Below are 19930 nucleotides of genomic sequence, written 5' to 3' on the forward strand. Positions count from 1 at the left end.
GGATGCTGGGGGCGGGGGAGAGCTGAGCCAGCCCCTCCCAGACCTGCCTGGGAAGCCCCTCGGAGCTCAGCCTCAGAGAAGGATGGCGGCCCCAGCAGGTGCTTCTGGAGTCACAAACTCTGGTGTTTGCCAGCGCCAGGCAGGTTCTAGAATGAGGAGGGTGGGCACCAAGGAATGGTGGTGAGCAGGGCAAAGTGAGCACAGCGACTCCTCCTCCGTGAAAGGCAGTAAAAAGTAAAACCAAAACACTCCATGAGGTGGGGGGTGCTGGCCAGACAACATGCCATACATCCAGGCCATGCTGTCCCCAAAGCTGCTAGCCCCCGCCCCCACCCTGTACCAGGAGATATCTCATCCCCCAGGGACCCCATTCCAGCCCTCCCACCTGACCCTGACCTGAGATCAAGGTGGAAGAGTCGGTTTTTCAAGGCCAGGGAGCTCCTGCAGCCTTGCCCTGACCCTACCCCTAAGACCCCCTTGGCCACCCTCCATGACCCCAGCTCCTGCCTCTTGCCACATCCCGGACCTGCCCAGCCACGCGCTCCTCCCTCATTGTGCCAGGAAGAGCCCTTGTGCCTGCTGCCACGCCCCCCCACACCCTGTCCTATCCAGGCTCTTGGTCCCCCATGCTCTCTTGGCAGGGCCCCATATGTGAGGTGATAAAACTGTCCCAGCTGGCATTTCCCAGCAGGAAGGAGGCCAGTAGAGCCCAGACTGGCTCTCCTTCCTCCTTCCTGCCTCCCCCATATCTTGTCTATTCCTTGGGGGGCCATGGAGGGCCCACCTGGCACTTACTGCTACCACACACCTGCTCTCGGGTCAGCATGCACCCCCAGGAGGCCCACCCGCCCCGGCCTGGCTCAGGACACCCCAGCTGACCCCCCCGCCGTCCCCTCCCCGCAGTGTCTCCTGCACGTGAGCTCTGCATCAGCCTCTGGTTCCACTTCCACACCGCCCAGAGCCCTGTCACCTGACCCGGCCTGACCTGGACCCTAAACCCATGTGACCAGGGCCCCGTTGTGACCCCTTCTATCAATCCCCTGTCCCCCCGCCTGAGTCTCTCACTAGGTGCTCTAGTTCTGGAGGCCACCACCCTGTCCACTGTCCTGCCCTGTCTGTCCCCTGCACCACCCTTCCAAGTGGACTTCCAGGGCCTTGCACCGCCTCTGGCTCCCCAGACCCCACACCAGCCATATGATCCACCCCCAGTCGCCATTTAATCTCAGCCCCACCCCACAGGAAACAGGAAGTGAGGACAGGATCCAGAACGCGCTGACGCTAGGGCCACTTAACCCCAGCCCTGACCAGCCCCTCCCGTGCCTCAGTTTCCCCTCTCTCGGTACCTGGCTTGGTTCGTGCTCCCCAAGTGCTCTGGGCCCAGCCTCCCCCTCCTGTCCATGTCCAGGCACCACCTGCACTGGGCCTCTGGGAGGAATGCCGGGCAGGGTCTCGGAGCGCGAGTCTGGGAGCCGCCTGCAACGTGGCTGCGGCCCCCCAGGAATCAGCCGCCCAGGCTGCTCTCCAGGCCAGCTTTGGTCTCTGGCAGTTTGTTTTCTTCCCTCCCTCTCTATGCTGCTGTGTGTGTGTCCCCCCCTCCCCGGCTCCCTCACGGAAGGCATCCTCCCTTCTTGGCTGCCTGCTCCCAGGGTCGTGACCCCAGGCCCCACCCTGGAGTGGCAGCCCCAGCCCAGCCCCTTCCAGCTGTGACTTCATCCTCAGCCGTCCCAGGCTCCTGCAGACTGGGCCTGCTGGGGATTTGACCGGCCTCAGGGAGAGGGGGACAGTTGAGGCCCACATGGACACCCCCCCGAGGCTGGGCAGAGGCTGCCAGGCGAGGGCCAGGGGTGCTGCCTCCACAGTCACTCCTCTCCCCTGTGCAGGAAGTGAGTGCATGGGCTGGCCTGGGCCTCGGCAGGGCCCCTTGGCGCGCTGTCTCTCTCTCTTACACACTTTGGCACAGACGGCCACCCAGCCCCTCTAATCCTGCCGACTTTTACCTGCCATCCACCAGCCTCTTGTAGAATGTCACAGCTGCTTATTTTTCAGATGGGGAAACTGAGGCTGGCAGAGGTGAAGGCACTTGCCCAGGGCCACACACAGAGTTGACAGTAGAGCCGACTCTGGAGCCCGGGTCTCTGGCTTGCAGGGCACAGCAGTCCCCGCACCTGAAGAGGTTCCCTGCTCTCAGGGGAGCCAGGGACATGGCAGGGACACATAGGCCGGCTTCTTCCAGGAAGCCTCCCTACCCTCCACCAGCTCCGGTCTGCCTTGTCCCGTCTGCTGTTGTTTCAAGTGGGGACAAGTCTCATTCCCCTATCTTTGAGGGCTCGGAAGGGGTCTGACACTCATTTGTACGGTCGATGGCACCTGGCTCAGGGTTACACCCAGAGTCGATGCTAAGTATTTTTTGAAAGCGTTTTATAATTTCCAAACCTGTCTGTGCCAAATCTCTCATGGAGAGGAGACGGGAAGGTCTGGTGGCTTGAAGGATGCACTCTGGCCTCATTCAGAGCCAGGCTGGAGCTTGGGCTCTGCCAGGTATGAGCTGGGTGCCTTTGGGGAAGTGACCACTTCCTGGCCTCAATCTCTTCATCCGAGAAATGGGAATAATGGTATCTACATAGTGGGTTTGCTGGGAGGGCTCAGGGCTCAGCGTGGTTCGGGGCACCCCGCGAGCCCTCTCTCTACATGCGAGCACTGATTGTGTTGATGTCCCTGTGAAGAAGGGGTTCATGTCCCCATTTGACAGATGAGGACACTCTGGCACACTCCAGGGCTGAGGGCAGAGGAGCAGGGCAGGAGAGGGACCTCTCAACCTCCTACTGACGGGAAATGGAGGCAGGAACCCCTCATGGCCTCCAGCGTCAGGGGTGCCCCAGAAAGATCGGATGGGTTGGGGGGTTAGCATGGCAGTGTGTCCCCATGGCCCAGCCTGGCCCCTCACCACCCCCACCCCAGGCCTGAGCTAGGACAGCAGCTGACCCGGCCTCACCGCCCCCAGAGGCTGATTCACCCCCAGGCCCCATCTGAGAAGGAAGGAGACACAGCTCTGCTCAGAGGGGCTTGAATCACCAGACACCCCCTGCGGAGCCCCAGTGGGGGACGAGGGGGCGGGAGCCAGCCCCCTGCCTGTCTGTCTGTTTCTTTCCTGGGCCCCGGGGCGCTCAGGAGAGAGGGCAGCATGGCAGTGGCCATCGGCAGGGGTGGGGGGCGGTCCCCTCGCAGCCAGGCATCCTGTGTGGGCAGCAGCAGCAGTTACTCACCAGGTAAGCAGCTCTCTGGGCATCGGGAATTCCCCAAGACCAGTGACCCAGAAACTGAGAGCTCCGGGCACCCCCTCCACTGCCCAGGCCAGACCCCTCCTTCCTTCACCACCCCCTCCCTGTCCCCAGCTAGGAACTCACTTCTCTGAAAACCCCACCAGCAGCAGCTATCAGCCCCCCGCCCTGCAGCTCCCACCCGGAAAATTGGCTCAGAGCCATCAGGTGGGCCCGGGGAGGGGGCTGGGGGCTGGAGGATGGGTCCTGAGCCCAGGGCTATTGAGGGTGGCCAGAGGAGACGGGCATAGCCCAGCCACTCAAATGCCCTGTCCCGAAAGGCAAAGGCACCTCCATACTTGAGAAGTGAAGGTGCAGCTACACCAGCGGCCTCCACTGCCGTGGGTTTGCAAGTCAGCTGTGGGCCGTCTGGGGCTGGATTGCTGGTGGCACCAGGAGGGTAAGGCTGTCGGCCTTAGAGCCAGCAGACCTGGGTTTGAATCTGCCCACACCGCGTACCGGCTCTGTGGCCTGGGGCAACTCAACCTCCTCCCTCTGAGCCTCGATTTCCCCTCTGAAAATGGGGATGCTGTAGCAGCAGCCTCGTGAGGCTGTCATGGGGATGGTGAGTGGAAAATGCAGATAAAGTGTCAACATGTGACAGCCGTTCTAACTAGAGCTCCGTGTGGCCCCAGAAGGGGCTTGAACCCCAGCCCTGGGCCTATAGCCTGCCCCTCCTCGCCTGCACCCCAGCCCATCCCTGTAGGGCCGGCAATACCCCCAGGGCCAAAGAGAAGCCAGAAGCCACCCTGGCCCCCTGCCAACTGCCCCCATTGTCACCCTGGCATTTCCCCAATTATTCTGCGTCAGGAATCGAAATCGAATCCCCCTGGAGGTGCATCAGAGTGACTGCATTTTTTTTCTTCATTTCTCATAGAAATTGCCGGGGAAGCGGCAACTCAGGATGCCCTGATCACAGTCAGGGTCAGAGGCCTTGCGCGGGGCTCGTCCCCCTCGGGGCTCGTCCCCCTCGGGGCTCTGCCCTCGGCCTCTCCGCCTGTAAAATGGGTTGCAGCCACCCTGCGTCCACATCCAGCGGGTGTGACATTTTAGACTCTGCAGGCACTTTTACCCCCTCCAGGCTCTCGGAATCTCCAACCAGCCCGAGACTGTCGCAGGCAGATGTGAGAGCAATGTTTTCACACTGGGGTCCCCAGCCTCTTCGTGGGTCGTGGATTCGGTTTAGAGGGTTGCCACCAGCACTTCCAGAAAGGAAACGGAACAGCAGCGTCGCCTGGACTTGCCCAGGTCGAGGGCGAGCGTCGCTCCCCGGAGCATGGCTCCCGTTGTCTGTATGTGTTGGGTACTCCTGCTTGCAAGGTGCAGTGTGTTTCTTACTGTGGGTTGTGGTCAAAAACGTTTGTGAGCCACTGGTATCGGTGACGAAAGCCAGGCCCAGAAGGGCAGAGGAGTGGACCTGCCCAAGGTCACTCAGCTGTGGGCAGACGGGGCTGCACACTTCCATTCCGGCTCCGGAATGGGCCAGAGGTGCCGCAGGGCTGGGTGGGGCGGGGCAGGTGCTCACCGTGGGGGGTGGGCGGGGCCGGTGCCACCCTGTGCCATGACAAAGGCCCTCCCATAGCACGGCCTCTCACTGTCCACTCCCTTTGGCAGCCTCAGACCCCTGGGCTCTCTGCCCTGCCCTGTCCCACCTGGGCGGGGCCCAGGATAGTCACAGGCCTTTCCTCCCCCTGCCACGGTGGCCCTTCATCCTCACCGCGGGTGCGGGCGGAGGACGTGGCCACGGGCCACCTTCCCAGGGCATCCCGAGGCCGGGAGGCCTAGCCTGCGGTGGGACACACACCCTGTGGGTCTGGGGACATGGCTGGGTCTGTCTGTCTGAGACTGAGTGGACATTGGCCTGTGCGTGTGTGTGAGTGTGTGTGAGTGTGTGTGTGTGTGTGTGTGTGTGTGTAGTGAGCGCCTTTGTGTGTCTGTGCACGCCTGCGTTCAGCTGTGTCTGGCCCTGTGTGTGTGCACGTGTGTGTGCATGGACCTGTTTGCACTGTTTGCTTTGTGTAGCTGGGAGAGAGCTAGACCACGGCTGACACTGTGAGCCCTCTGCGTGGCTGTGTGTGTGTGTGTGTGTGTGTGTGTGTGACACCACGGGTGTGAGTCCTGTGCGAGTGTGTGTCTGACCTCATGTCCGAGTGAGTCTGTGTGGGACACAGGGTCTCTGGGCATGACGGCCCGGTGAGTGGGAGGCGTGACCCTCTGCATGCGTGTGCCCCAGCGTGTGTCTCCAACAATCCCTGCCGCTCACCCTCCAGCCCCCGCCCCTGGGAACCATGTGGCAGCCTCACGTCACAGGGGCCACCAGCAGCTGGTTTCCTCCTCACCCCACCCCGTCTCCCCCCGCCGCCCCCCGCCCTGGCCACCCTGGCTCTTGGCGCAGGGACAAAGCTGATGTCAGAGCCAAGCTGACAGCTTCCTTCTCCCACTGGATTTTCCAAAAGAGAGAGACCACAGCGCGGCTCCTATTAAATAATTGCGGGGCGGGTCGGGGGGTGATGTGTCACTCAATGATTTCCTGAACTCAGAGGCAATAAACAGAACAGGAAGCGGCCGCGGACCCATTCAGCCTGAAACTGGCTGTTCAGCGGCGGGGCCTGGTCTCCTGTCCCTCCCTTCTCCCCGAGCCAAGCTTCCTGGGGCCACCCTGACCCGATCCAGCGCCCCGGGGGACCTGAGGAATGTTCTGAGGATGGTGGGCTGGAAGGTGATTGGAGCCCCACGTCTAGTGACGGTGATACAATGGTGACATCGCGTAAAAAGCAAAGTGGTCCCACCCATCTCGGGGGTGGGGAGGATGGAGGGGCTGAGGCCCGGTTGGGGTTGGGCCAGAAGGCAGATGAGCTGCCTGAGGCCAGTGGGGGACAGGAGCAGGTAGGGCAGCAGCCGGGTTTAGAGGGGCCTCCTCCTGTATCCGCCCAGTGACTGGGCACCATGCCCATCTCCCACCAGCCCCGCACCCTCGGCCGCCCCCAGGCCTCAAGGAGCATCCCAGCCCATCGTCACACCCTTCCCGGGGCACGTGGCTGGCACAGCACAGGCCCCAGAGGCCTTCAAAAGCCGCTCTCCCACCCCTCCCCCAACAGAAAGCATCCCCATGTGCTAACCAGGGCCCCTGTGATCTCGAGCCCTAACCCTTATTCTCAGTTTAATCCCCACTTTACAGACTTGGAAACCGAGGCTCAGAGAGTTGAATGTGTCTGAGGTCGGGCAGTGTGTAACGGAGCCAGTTCTGCGCCCCGCGCCTCTGTGCCCCCACCCCCACCCCCCAGCCCCCCTAAAACAGGCCTGGGGAGGCCCAGGTGTGTCCAGGAAGCCAGGTGCTGCTGCCCGGCAGCGGGTGGCCTGTGGGGGTCCTGCCACCGAGTCACCCCCGGGAGCCCCTCCTTCTGCCTGGGCTGGCCGCTCGCTCGGTGGCTTATCAGCCACAGGACTCCATGACACAATCCCGCTCTGATCTCCTGCCCGGCCGAGCCTCCTCCCCCACCACGCCCCTGGACCCTGTTTCCGTTTCCTCCCTTTCTGGGTGGGACCCACGCCTGGCCCTGGCGTCACAGTGGGCTGTCGGGAGAGCGGTGTCTCTGCCGGACTCTCAGCTGTTGAGGTCTCCCCCGCGTCCACTCTGGCCAGCAGGCCGGCGGCAGGGAACCCTCGGAGAGAGGACAGTGACCTGTGGCTCCCCACCCTCACCTGCCTTTCCCCAGGGACGCGACCCAGGAGGAAACTTAGAGCCCATCAAAAGGAAAGGTGGGAGCAGATGAGGCTGTGCGGTGGAGGGGAGGAGGCTAGGGACACTCTGGGACCAGCCAGACCCCAGGTCCAGTCCTGGCTCTGCCCCTGACCAGCTGTGCAACCTCAGTCACGTGACCTCATCGCTCCCGCCTCAGTTCCAACATCTACAAAACAGGGGTTCAGTGTGGTCGCCTGTGAGTCGAGCACTGTACTCGGGAAAGCCCAGCAGGCTCTGAAGACATGCCTTTGTTATATTGTCTGAGCTGCTACTACTTCACTGGTGGGGCCCAGAGAGGGGAAGTCACTTTTCGAAGGTCACACAGCAAACTAGTGGCACATCCCCAATAGCGTGTGTGCCAGTCGCCTCTCTTGGACCCCCAGACAGGGAGTCAGGAACCTGGACTTTGGTCCTGATTTGGTTGTGAGAATTCCAGAAAGAAGCTTCTTGGAGTCTCAGTTTCCCTTCCTTGATTAGGTCATCAGTCTCAAAAGGGCTAGAAAAGGCTTTTTGAGGAGTGGATTGGGGTGGGGGTGGGGGATAGAGCTACCCAGTTCCCCTGGAAAGCTGGGCCCAGCGCCAGGGGAGGGCCAGGTGCAGGGCTCCCTGCCCTGCACTCTCCAACACCCAGCCACCTAGCCCTGCTCCAAGCCACGGGCAGCAGCGCCCCCCACTGCCCAGTGGACAGCAGGCACCGAGGCCACGGCCCTGCCAGCCCCAGGCCTGCCTGCAGCCAGCGCCTCCCCCAGGGCCGGGCGGGGCGAGATTTGGGGATTTGAGGAAGCGCGTGGGGATGCCTGAGGCTCAGAATGGAAGTGGGCAGATAGCGGCCAAGGAAGGGGAAGGGGGCACAGCTGAGGGGGTCCTGGAAGGGCCTGTGCAATGTCCAGCACCTCCTGGGGGGAGCCCTGGGATTGGCCACAAGGGGGCGTCAGGACCACATGCCTCTGCCCGGCTAAGGCTCTGGGAGGAGAAGGAGGAGGAGGAGGGGAAACTTCTCTTCCCCCAGCTTGGGTCTCCCTGCCCCTTCCTACTCAGGGGTGACCCCCAAGGTATCCCCTAGCTCCCCGGGCACCATTTACGGTCCTCACAATTGTGCGTGGTGGGGATCACCATCTCCGCTTTACAGAGGCATAGACCTAGACCCAGAGAGGTGAGACAAGTCCCCCAGGTCACACAGCAGAAAGCAGGCAGCGCAGAGACTCCAGCAAAGCCAGGGCCTCCCAGCTGTGGAGCCTGGAGGCCCCCACCCTGTCCCGGGAAGCCAGGCGACCCCAGGTCCAGACCCAGGATGGCCCCGGGGGGACCGTTTCCCTGCCCGCCTGGAAGCCCCTCCTGGGTTCTCAGGAACTGCCTACAATAGGGCTGGGCTGCAGCCCCTTCGCCAGTTATCCGTGCCAAGCCCCTGAGGCCGGGTGCCGTGCGAGGACCCTACCTGTGCTCTTTGTCTCTGCACCGGGTGCCATCATTAGGCCCGTTTTACAGAGCAAGTGAGGCACAGAGAGGTCAAGTCCTGCACTGGCCCAAGGTCACGAGCACAGGGGCCATGACCTTGACCTATCACACACCCCAGAGCCAACTATGAGGGATCCCGGGACAACCCCCCAGAGGGACAGAGACCCTCTGCCCACCTCCCCTCCATCTCCAAGCCCTCCACGGGCTCGGTGCCCTCCACTGCTCCAGGGAAAAGGGAATTTGAGGGTCCCTGGGGGATCCAGGAATCAAGACCCTCGGAGGGGCAGCTCCTCCAGGGTTGCACAGCCTGGTTCCACCCAGGCCTCCCTCCAGCTCCCTGTCCAGCGTCCCTCCCCTGCCCTTTAACCCCTGCAAGATCTTTAACCCCTCACGTGGCCACCTGACACCGTCACGTCCAGTCTCTCCGGCTCTGCCCCAACATCCTCAGAGAGATGTTCGGGGAGTTCATGACCCTGTCCGTTACACAGATGGGGAAACTGAGGCCTGGAGAGGGTGCGGGGCCCCAGGTGCCCCCAGCCACATGAAGAGTAATGTTTGCCCTAGTGGAAGATAAATTGGGGGGCTGGTGTTACCCCCCAGCCCCGCCCTGTCGGGAAGCCTACCGTGGTCTGTCCGCGCGTGACCCTCCGGAGTCTCGAAGGTTTTCCAGGTCTTCAGTGGGACACCATCGTCTTCAGGGCCAGGCCCCCTCTGCTTCCCTCTCCTGCTGAGTCTCCTCTGGCGCTGGCTCCTCACCCCGCCCCCCACTTGACTTCCCGTCCGGAGCTCCCCCACTTCCACCCCGCCCCCCAGCTCAAGGGCCGGGGGCAGCAGGAGCAGAAAGCCCCCCTCCCGCCCGTCTGCACCTGACACAGGTGGGGGCAGGGTCTTCGGGGTGGCTGAGGGGAGAAGCAGGGCCAGGGCTTGGGGAGGGGGCGTCCCTCTGCCCGATGCCCCTGCCCGCTGCTGCGTGGCGCGGACGCTGGGGCCTGAGTCATGGCTGACTGGGCCGCACCCAGCCTGCCTGGGTGACCCAGGCCGGCATAAGGCGATGACTGGGCAGCCCTCCGCATGACCGGCCGGGGTCGGCCTTAGGTGTTTTGACTCAGACCTGCCACGGGCCGTGTGCACCACAGCCATCCTCCCCTTGTCCCTGTCCCCAGAAGAGGCACAGGGCTGCAGCTGCCCCTCTGGACACGGGGCCCCCCAAGCCGCCACTCCCTGCCCTGGCACCCACCTCAGAACCCCGGAGCCACCTGTCCATCTGATCCACCCTCCGCCACAGGCTCCAGGGCCCCACCCGCTCCCTGAGACCTTCGCCCCTCCCAGAGCCCAGCCCTGCGGACGCCCCAGGAAGCAGGGAGCGGCCTGCGGCTGTGGAGGGCCGCCCCACGGCGTCCGTGGACTGTGACCCTTCCCTTAGCACTGGGCAGGGGCTCCAGTGGCCTCCCCACGTCCAGCCCTGGCGTGGAGGGTGGGAGGCAGTGGGGGGCAGAGACAAAGAGAGAAGAGCTAAGAAGAAAGACACCAGTAAGTGGGGACAGGGAAAGTAAGAGGGAGAGAGAGAGAACCCCGGCCACCGCATCGTGTTCACGCCGTCTCACGGGACAACTCTGCTCCAGCCGGGAGGTGGGCCGAGGCAGCTCATTACCCAGAGGGGGAAGCTGAGGCCCCGCCGGGCAGGTTACCCAGCTGTAAGGGCTGGAGACCAGGCTTGACTATTTTGGCTTAACTCTAAAGTACTTTCTCATTCCCGCTAAAGAGAAAAAAAACATCGACGTCACAACTGCAGGACGCAGCGCATCCCAGGCAGCGGAGACCCAAGAAAGACCCAGGTTCGCATCCCGGCTCTGCTGTCTCCAGGCTGGGAGTTTGTTCTGTGGATGAACAACACGTGCCAGGCCCCCAGCCCTGCCTTTTTCCCGAAGTTTCTCTGCCCTGGGGAACTTGTAACCCACGTGTGTTACGAGCAGCATTAGCTGAAAGTCCGTGAATGTCACTCTGAAAAACTTGAAAACGAAAAAGAAAACCCAGCTAGGACCCCTTTATCTTCCCAAGCCTGGTGCCTGCTCCCTGCTGCCAGTGACAGCTTTGTCCCCTCACGCGAGGCAGTGGAGGGAGCGCGGGTGCATGAGCAGCCCCCAGGGCACTGCCCCTCTGGGAAGAACTGCCTGGCGGGTGTCATGTCACGCTGTGGCAGCAAAGCAGTTGCCGTGAGGCCTGTCCTGTCCTGCTGCCTCTCACAGCGGATGGTCTCGGGGCCCCAGCCCACTACAGCACGTGCTGTGGGGGGCAGCGGGGTGATTACAGGGGGCTTGTCCTGCTGGTGGCTGATGGAGACTCCACAGACGCCCCCCTGTGAGCCACCCACAGCATGAGGGTAGCCGTACAGGCCCCCTAGATGGGGGGATCACAGAGGTGGGGGCACTTGAGCCGGCTGTTACGGACGGGGGTGGGTGGGGTGTAAGGAGTGGGGACGGGGACGGGGGAGGGCACACTTGGTGGGACACGGGGGAGGGCAGTGCGAGCTGAGCGTGGAGGGAACGCAGGGAGGAGCTGGCAAAGTTGCTGGGGCCTGGGAGCTGGGGGCCTCTGCTGCTGCCACCAGGAGCTTGGGACGGCTGCTCCAGACAGTCGGGGAGGAGGAGTCAGGGAGGGGCTGCGAGCAAGAGAAGATAGGCCGACAGCGAGGTCTTTATACCGTGTCCGGGTCCAGAGAGTGGGACCCTGGCTGGCGATGGGGAGAGAAGGAGGTGGGTGTGACGGGTGTGGGAGGAGCGCAGGACTGAGGGACCGCGGGCAGAGGGGCCGAGGGAGAAGCAAGGGAAGGGACCCTGGAACTCAAGGGAGGCCACGCAGGAAGCAAGTGCAGGATTTGCAGGGAGGATGGTGAGTTCGGCTTTGAGGCACCCACACGGCTCCCAGGAGATGACCCTGGTAGCCGGGTCTGTCGGATCTGGGCTTGGGAGAGGATCAGGCTGGAGACGGTGGTTGGGGGTTACCTGCAACTGTGACTTATTGGGAAACACTACAGAGGTGACAATCCTTATACATGGGGTGCCTGAGACCCCCTACCTGGAGCCAAGCTCCCTCATCTGCTTCCTGTGGGGCAGGCGGGCCCCAATTCAACGCCAGCCTCACACACCCCTCCTGGGTAGGGGCCAGCCAGGAGTTGGGGGCAGCCCTGTCTAGGGTGGGCTCCCAGGTGTGCTCCTCAGGGCCTCAACGTCCCCCAGCGCCACACTTGCCTCTGTCGTCTCCTGTGGGCTGGGAGGCGGGGCCCACCTGCCCCGCTTCTCCTTGAGCTCCTACTGTATGCCAGGCCCCATGCTGGGCGCCGGGACAGAGGGGAGCAAAGCAGATGCTGTCACTGTCCTCAGCAGCTCCAGGCTAACGGAGGAGGCTGTCGCTAACACAAACACCTCGCAAGGTCTGCGGCAGTTTGAGAGAATGTGTAACCTAGTTGCTGGACACAGACCACGGGTAGGTGGGGGAGAATTGCTGAGGATGGACCCTGAAGCTGAGATCTGATGAGGAGGGGAGTTAACTTGACAACAAGGATGGGGAACAGCATTCTAGACATAGGGAACAGCATAGGCGGGGACCTTGTGGTAGGAAGAAGCCCCAGGCATTTCATGAACTGAACGGTGCCATTGAGGTAGGAACCCTGAGGACAAGGGGGAGCCCAGTGCGGGCAGCAGAAGACCCTTATGGGGCTTGGCAAGTAGCCTGGACTATATGGGCAGCTGCCCATGAAACTAGCCAGGAGTCAGGGGCCCTGCACTACCTTGCTCAAGCGATCCTCCTGCCTCAACCTCTCGAGTAGCTGGGACTACAGGCATGTGCCACCACGCAGGGCTAATGTTTCAATTTTTTTGTAGCGTCGGGGGTCCCACTATGTTGCCCAGGCTGGTCTTGAACTACTGGCCTCAAGCAAACCTCCCGCCTCGGCCTCCCAAAGCACCACGGTTACAGGCATGAGTCACCTTGCCCAGCTGAGCTCTGTGGCCTTGAGCGAGACGCTTCCTCTCTCTGGGCCTTTGGGTGAGTCGCGATGCACTCGCTCGCTGTACTCTGATCCCTGAACGTCGGAGCCTTTGCCCCATCTCCCTTTCTGCGTGTCACTCAGACCACAGCGAGGACGTCACCTCTCCAGACACCGCCCCGACCACTCACGTCGTCCGGCTCGCTCTCTCTGTTACATCACCCTGCTGTAGATTTGCTCAGCACTTACCGCACTCGCGGATGCTCCGACTGGTCCTTTTGCCCGTCTCTTGTCTGTCTGCCCCTTGCCCCGGACTTCTGTGCCTTCAGGCACTCATGACATTGTCAGCCAAGTGACAGAGGCAGAGGAAGGTGCTCCTGCCCTGGAGTCCCACGGGCCTGAATTCAAACTGTGCCGGCCCCCAGTTAATTTGCTCTGAGGACACGGGCAGGCCCACTCGAACTCTCTGAGCCTCAGACTTCTCATCTGCAAAATGGATCGTATCTATTGCAGGGAGTTCCACACTGGGTCCTCCTCCAGGCCAATGTCAAGCCCTGTTCCCATCCTGTCCCCAGCTCTGTCTGCCATTTCAGACAGGAAGTGGGGGTGGCCAGGCACCGATCCAGGTCAAGTTCATCTGCTTCTGTGAGCCCTTGCCTTGTACCTCTTGGCTCAGCATTTCACCGGCCCACAGGTGCCGACCCTGGGCCTGGTTTTCTGGGGGTGAGATGGGCACCCTAACTCCTTGGGGCTCCCCAGGAAGCAGTTTTAAACACATGGCAGGTCACAGGCCCTGTCTGAGGCAGGATCTGTTATTCTTTTGTCCATTTCACAGATGAGGAACCAAAGGCCCAGAGACAGCAAGCAATTTTCCCAAGGTCACACGGAGACATGAGATGGGGCTGAGAGAGGATCTTGAACCCAGCCACGTCTGTCTGACTCAAACCCTGTGCTTCCATCTACCTTAGGCAACCTCTTGCTCTGTACACACAGTGCACACACGGCCAGGGCTGCGTGCTCACTGCACATCGGGCAGGGTGCTGGTGGCAGGCGTGTGGCTCTGTTGATTCATTCCACAAATGCTAGGGCACTTGCCGTGTTCTAGGCACTAGATGCGCCTGTGCCCCCCCCATATGATCACCGTGAACATATATGACAGGATACATTGGTACACACCTACACGTGCACACGTATGGATATGTGTGCAGAGACACGCCCAGATATACATGTGCACACACACACACACACACACACACACACGGATACAGACATAAGTGCCCATTAGGACACCAACATCTAGGCTTCAAGATGAGGCAAGAGAAATACACATGCAACATGCATCAGCACATACACACCAGCCACACACCCACAAGAGCCCAGGGACACCCCCCACACCCCACCCCTCCTCCCACCCCCCTTGCTACCACCTCTCAACACCCCAACGTCTCAAGGGAGCCCCACTCAGCCGTGACGAACGCCTTGTCTGTGTTTGAGATGACGCCCCCACGTTCAGAGCCCCCGTTTGGCCGGAGCATGTGGCTTCCCCTCCTGGACAGAGCAAGGATGTCCAGTGTCCCCCCAGGGCATGAACACTTTTGGCCTTGGCACCTGGGGACCCCCTTTCTCCAAGAGGCTGGGCTCCCTCCCACCCAAATTCCCCTCCCACAAGGCAACAGAGAGACAGACACAGGGGCTTTAGAAATCAGGCAAGTTTTAAATACATGTTGGCACAATATTAACATTAAATACACATCATAAATAAGCCTTATAAATATAAAACTGATAAAAAGTGATAAATTAATCATGTCCCTCCAGGGAATTGGCCCAGCAGCTTCCGGAACCCCCTCCGGGAGGGCAATGGTTTCAGCGTGAGAAAATTCCAGGATACGCCACCAGGGGGAGCAGCCGCAGTGAGGCGCCAAGGCTGGGCTGCCAGGGGCTCAGAGGTCTGCGGAGAGCTGGGCCTACACCCACCCATCGCCATTGGCACCGCGTGTCCTGATTTACAGAGACTCTGATAGCCGCCCTATGTCACAGGGTCCCAGCAATGGACAGACAGAGGGGGCCTTACATGGTCCCCAACTCTCTGGCTTCACAAGGAGAAAACTGAGGTCCAGAGAGGTAAAGTGACCTGCCCGAGGTTACACAGCAAGTTGGGGACTGTGCTGGGACCTGAGCCCTGTTCCCTGGACCCTCAGATCAGTTCTCCTGGGACACCGTGCCCCTGATACAGCTGCCTAAAGTGAGGTCACCCAGACATCCAGGTGTCTGGCCTGAGACGCAGTGAGGCATAGGAGGCCCGCTCAGGCCGTGACCTCCCTGCAGAACCACGGGAAGGAGGAAGTCTGGGGGCAACGGCCCGGCAAGTCATGAGAGGGAAGGGCCGGCAGGCCTCCGGGGAGCAAAGCAGGGGGGCAGTCAGCCCAGCCGTGAGTCACCCTGTGTCATCAGACCCCTGAATCAATGGAAAGTCAGCCCTGCGTGGCCTGACCTGGCCACCCCACCGGGACTCGGGAACTCGGAGCTGGGGAGTGCAACCACCTGACTCTGCCCCCCAGCCCGGAGGAGGTAGAAGAGGCCGCCCAGCTCCCACCTCTTAAAGTGCACTTCTGAGCCGGGGTGGGGGTGGGAGCAGGTTTGGAGACCCCGGAGGTGTCCTCCTGCCACAGTCCCCTTCCATCCACAGACACCCGCCGCATCCTTCACCTGCAAAGGGTGCTCCTGAGGCTACCGGGGCAACTGCCCCCTAGGCACGAGTCTCTTGCTGCTCCTGGAGGGTCTGGGTCTGCGGGCCTCCTTCTGCAGGGCCCGGGGGGGCCTGTGTCTGTGGCTCTGGCTCGGGCTCTTCCCCCACTCACCGAAGACCTGCCCCACAGAGCTCATGAAGCGGTGGTAGCCGTGCAGGAACCTGCAGCCCTCCAGCTTGCGCTGAAAGGCACCTGGGTCGGGGGTGGGCGGCGGAGAGGTCCCCGGGGCTGCCTGAGTGGGCTCGGCCGCGTCCCAGGAGCTGCCCAGCAGCCGGGACATGCAGAAGATGTTGTTCCTGAGCCCGTGGATGTTCAGCCTGGCCATCTTCAGCATCTCCAAGTCTTGGGTGCTCAGCCTCGCTGCGGGCGGCTTCTCCAAACCCCGGGCCTCCGGGAGGTGCTGCTGTATGGCGGCCAGTCTGCGCAGCACGAGGCCCAGCGTAGCATTGAGGGTCCGCAGGAAGCTCCGCCTGCCCAGCCCCCGCAGGGCACCCTCACTGGGGAAGGCCCCGGGGTGCTCCTTGCAGCGCTCTCTCAGCTTGGGGAAGTCCAGGCCCTGGATGCGCATCTGGGGGGAACAGGAGAATCAGGGGGTGAGCGCTGGGGACCCCAACCACACACACACACAGATGAGTCTGCTCTGGTCAGCCTTGAAATGTAAACTTCACGCACCCCTATTCGCTCCTCCCATCGTACAGGTCCAAAAACTGAGGCCTGAGAAAGCAGGGGACCCCAAGATCACTGCAGGCAGGGTTGGAGAGATGTTGGGGGGCTAGCAGGGGTGACCGCATGGGTGGTGATTGTGGCATGAGGGTGTCAGTGGGGAGTGGGGGGTTTCAAGAGGGCTGGACTCTGTTTTGCTCACTGCTATGTCCCCGTGCATGGAACAAAGCATGTGACAGGTGTGCGATAAAAAATGCTGGACACAGAGGGACGAGGCAGTGGTGTTGGATTCACGCTCCGGGCCCACGGGGCTGGGGAAGCTGTACAGTGTGCGCCCTTAGCCTCTCAGGGTTAGAGCTGGAATAACAGGGGACTCAGTTTCCGCCCCCCCCATATCGAGTGGGGGTCCTCCCGGCCGCTCACTCCCTCCCTGACTCCCGCAGTTCCCTGAGACCCAGACGCCACAGGGGCTAGGTGCTCACATAGGGGTCCAGGAGCGTGCTGGGGTCCTGCATGGAGTGCGCCTGCTTCTGGAGCTGGCCGAGGAGCACCTGGAAATCTCCCGGACAGCTGCCCATAGCTGTCATGCTTGCAAACAGGAGTCCGAGGACCAGACCTGGGGCAGAGAAGGGAGGTGTCACCTGACTCGGCCAGGAAGCCGCAGGTGGGAGCCTGGGGGAGGTGCTTCCCCTCATCCCCGGCTTTGTGCAGCCAAGGGCAGGGCTGGGCACCGCGGGGCGCTGTGTGCACAGAAATACCCGCTGGGGCCACCACCACCTCCCCGGTGAGTCACTGCCCAGGACTCGAAACAGGAGTGGGAGGGCCCGGGACAGTGGCTGCGATTTACCAAGCAGGTCTTTTTGTGGAGGGAGCAGTGTCCGGCTGGAGCTCAGTCCTGCGGACACCGCAGTACCAACCTTAGGAGCTGACACTGGGCGGGCAGGTGGGGCTGGCTCTCTGCAAGACCTCACGGGTAAGGGCCGGCCACTGCCCCAGGGCCCTGCCTCGTCAGCTACCCTGGGCCCCCAGTAACAGACCCCCGCCCTCCACGCAGAAGGGTTTAAGAGGGCTTTGGGGCAGGCAGCCCGGGAGCAGCCGGAGCCCTGAGCTCTGTCCGCAGACCCAGGAGAGCCTGCCTGTCCACCCAAAGGCTCAGCCTGCAGGAGATGCGGGAGATCACCCTGTCCATGCCCCCGTTTTACTCACAGGTAAACCGAGTGGCAGGAGAAGGGCTTGCCCAGGTCACACAGAGCAGTGCTCTGCCCCGACCTCCCATGCCTCCCTCCTCTCTCCATAAGTGGCCACTCTGTCAGACCCACCAGGGATGCTGTGAGCCCATCAGAAGGTTCCAGGGGGGCGGGCACAGTTACTACTCGCCACCCCTCCCCACTGGGCACCGGCAGCCACATGGTCGGAAGGGGCCTGTGGCGCAATGGCCCGGAAGGCAGTGACACCATCGTTCCCCTCCTAAGAACCATCCGGCCCCTAGGGGAAGACTGGCTTCTGGGGAGGGCAGAGGGGCCGAGCGCCCAGGCACAGCCGCCCCTGGTCACCCTTGTCACCTCCCCAGGTATCCACTGCCGGGCTCTGGGCAGGGGGGCCGTGTGTGTGCGGCAGCGAGCGCGTGGGACTAGGGTGTCTGCGTGGCTGTGTGTCCGGGTCTGTGTGAGGTGCTCAAGGGAGCACCTGCTCTGTTCACTCCAGGGCCCTGATCTGCATGTGGGGGCTCCCAGGTCGGTGAGATTGAGGGCTCTGATGACGTCACCATGTGGGTGTGGCTGAGTGTGCCGTGTGATGGTGAGGGCTCCAGGACTTTCTATCCATCCCGGACCCCCAAGGCCCCTGCACACGTCGCCTGTCCCCTGCCTGGCTCCTGCGGCTCCCTGCAGCCTCCCTCCTGCTTCCCCTGCCTGTCCCAGCCTATCCTCTTCCCTCACACCCTGGCTCCTGGAGTCGTTTCTACGTCGCCTCCCCCTGGAAGCCTTCGGGGATACCCCTTCTCCACCTGTGGGGATGCTGGGCTCTCAGCGGACCCCTGTGTTGGCCTGACCTGCTGGCTCTGTCCCCTTCTCAGCATCCTTCTGCCCGGTGTCCTGCCTCCCCAGCTCCCAGAGGACAGAGGGTGGCCCTGCGGCCCGCGGTGCCCGTGGGCACAGTAAGCGGGTGCTGGCGGGGAGGAAGGAAGTACTCACTGAGCAGCGTCCTCCGTGTGATCTGTGTCCGCATGCTGGGTGCCCGCGCTACGGCCCGTGCCTGCTGGGGGTGACACCTCAAGGCTGGGAGCCCTGCGGGCTGGCAGCCACTTTATGCCCGCCGGGGCGATTGGCCAACACCTCGTGAGGTGGGTGGGGAGGGGGTGGGGGGAGGGCAGGCCTTCTGGGAACATGACCCCAAAAACCAAAATTTCCACAGCGGCCAATGGGCGCTGGGCGCGGTGGTGCGCCCGCTCCTCCTCCTGTTTTCTTCGAATTCGTTCTTCGAGGTCAGCCCCACGCCCAAGGATGATGCAAACCGCAGCCTCAGCCTTCCTGGGGCAAGTGGGGAGGAAGGGGGTCCGTGCCATCTTTTGGGGGCCGAGCCCGGGATGGGCGGGAGGGACGGGGCCTCTGGAGGCCCCAGGCCAGTCTCTGCCCAGGAGCCACTGGCCTGGCAGGTCTTGGGGCTGAGGGGAGCGAGACATCTTCCTTCTCGAGTGCCCTTCCCGCCCTCTCGCCGGAGCTGTTGGGACATCTGTGAGCGGAAACCACCGGGCTCTGGGCACAGAGCCAGACCCAGGCTGGCAGCCCCGAGATTGTGGTTCTGGCCCCGGGACCAGCATCCCCCAGCCCAGCTCCCAGCTGTCTCCTTTCCTTCATTGCGCACCCCCTACCGCCCTTCCCCATCCCAGGCCCACAGCCCAAAGCCGGCCCCTTCTCTGCAGACAGTGTCCTCTGGGGAAAACGGGACACTTGGAGCAAGAAAAACAGGAGACCAGGGTTCAAGCCCGCTGATGTGCTGTGTGATCTGAGGCAAGTCACTTAACCTCTCTGGGCCTCAGAGGCCCTACTTGTAAAATGAAGAGGAGAAAAATATTTCCCAGCTCACCTCACAGGGCTGTTGCCATCATGGACATAAAAGGCAAAAAAGCCTTTGAAGGGAAAAGAAAAGATGAAAACCTAATTCCAAGTACTAGCCGTCGGGGGTGGGAGTGGTGAGGTTCGGGGTGTCAGTGGGTTTGGGGAAGATGGGGAAGCCGTGAGCTCAGAGGGGAAGCCAGGAGGGGGAGTTGCCTCTGTGACGGTTGGGGACCAGGTTTCACTTTCTCTGAAAGATAGCGATCGTGGGTTTGTCCTCCGCTTCTTGAAGATTTGTCTGCACTCAGAATGAAGGGCCCCTGGAGACAGCGCCTCCCTGGCCAACCTGCAGCTTTACTGTGGGGTAAACTGAGGCCCAGGTGAGGGCAGACAAGGTGGGGTAGAGGGGCTGGGCCAGGCCTGCAAGCCATGCCTGGAGACCCTGGCACATCCACCAGGCCCAGAAGAGGGTCCTTGGCCTGCACCCTGAGGAGCCTGGCTGGGAGGAGGCCGCAGAAGGCTGGGGAGCCAGGGCAGGGTCCCTGGGGGCTGCCAGGGAGGCACGAGCTGCTCTGTCTGGAGAGAGCACTGCGCTTGCAGAGGCCGGACAAGGAGAACCAAGGAAGCCAGAAAAGAGCAGGGCTGGAGGTGCCCTGCATGTCCACCAAGGCTGTTCCCACCGCCTCCACCTCTGTAGACACACCCACCATCATGTATTCATTCAACAAACCTTTATTTGGCCCCACTCTGGGCCAGCCACTCCTGGGTGCTGAGGATTCAGCAGTAGGCAAAACCAGACAAGCCCACGCCCAGGAGGCTGCCCCTCCCCTTTTCTCCCCCCACCCCACACACAGGGAAAACCTAATACCTCACTGTCGCCACTCCCACGGTGACCATTTCTGGATCCTCATCCTGAGAATGTCGCTTCCGCTAAATCCCTCATCTCTGTGCCCACCCCCGCAACACTG

General features: G+C 62.2%; 1 protein-coding gene across 1 annotated transcript; it reads right to left on the reverse strand.

Moving 5' to 3' along the window:
- Nucleotides 1-14217: 14217 nt before the first annotated feature.
- OSM (oncostatin M) lies at nt 14218-18164 on the reverse strand. The gene is made up of 3 exons (XM_012657966.1): nt 18102-18164; nt 16392-16525; nt 14218-15814 (listed from the first exon to the last, which is right to left on the reverse strand). The coding sequence occupies exons 1-3, from the start codon at nt 18133-18135 to the stop codon at nt 15227-15229; spliced, it is 756 nt and encodes a 251-aa protein (XP_012513420.1). The 5' UTR covers nt 18136-18164; the 3' UTR covers nt 14218-15226.
- Between the last annotated feature and the right edge of the window lie 1766 nt (nt 18165-19930).

This window comes from Propithecus coquereli, unplaced genomic scaffold (assembly GCF_000956105.1).
Source record: "Propithecus coquereli isolate 6110/MARCELLA unplaced genomic scaffold, Pcoq_1.0 Scaffold567, whole genome shotgun sequence".
NCBI classification, from domain to species: domain Eukaryota; kingdom Metazoa; phylum Chordata; class Mammalia; order Primates; family Indriidae; genus Propithecus; species Propithecus coquereli.

What these genes read in the sequence shown, in the direction of transcription:
- OSM (XM_012657966.1), bottom strand. Translation starts at nt 18,135, where the DNA reads ATGCGGACACAGATCACACGGAGGACGCTGCTCA. An exon ending in CACACGGAGGACGCTGCTCA is followed by an intron (nt 16,526 to 18,101) that starts GTGAGTACTTCC and finishes TCTCTGCCCCAG; the next exon opens with GTCTGGTCCTCGGACTCCTG. An exon ending in GCACGCTCCTGGACCCCTAT is followed by an intron (nt 15,815 to 16,391) that starts GTGAGCACCTAG and finishes TGTTCCCCCCAG; the next exon opens with ATGCGCATCCAGGGCCTGGA.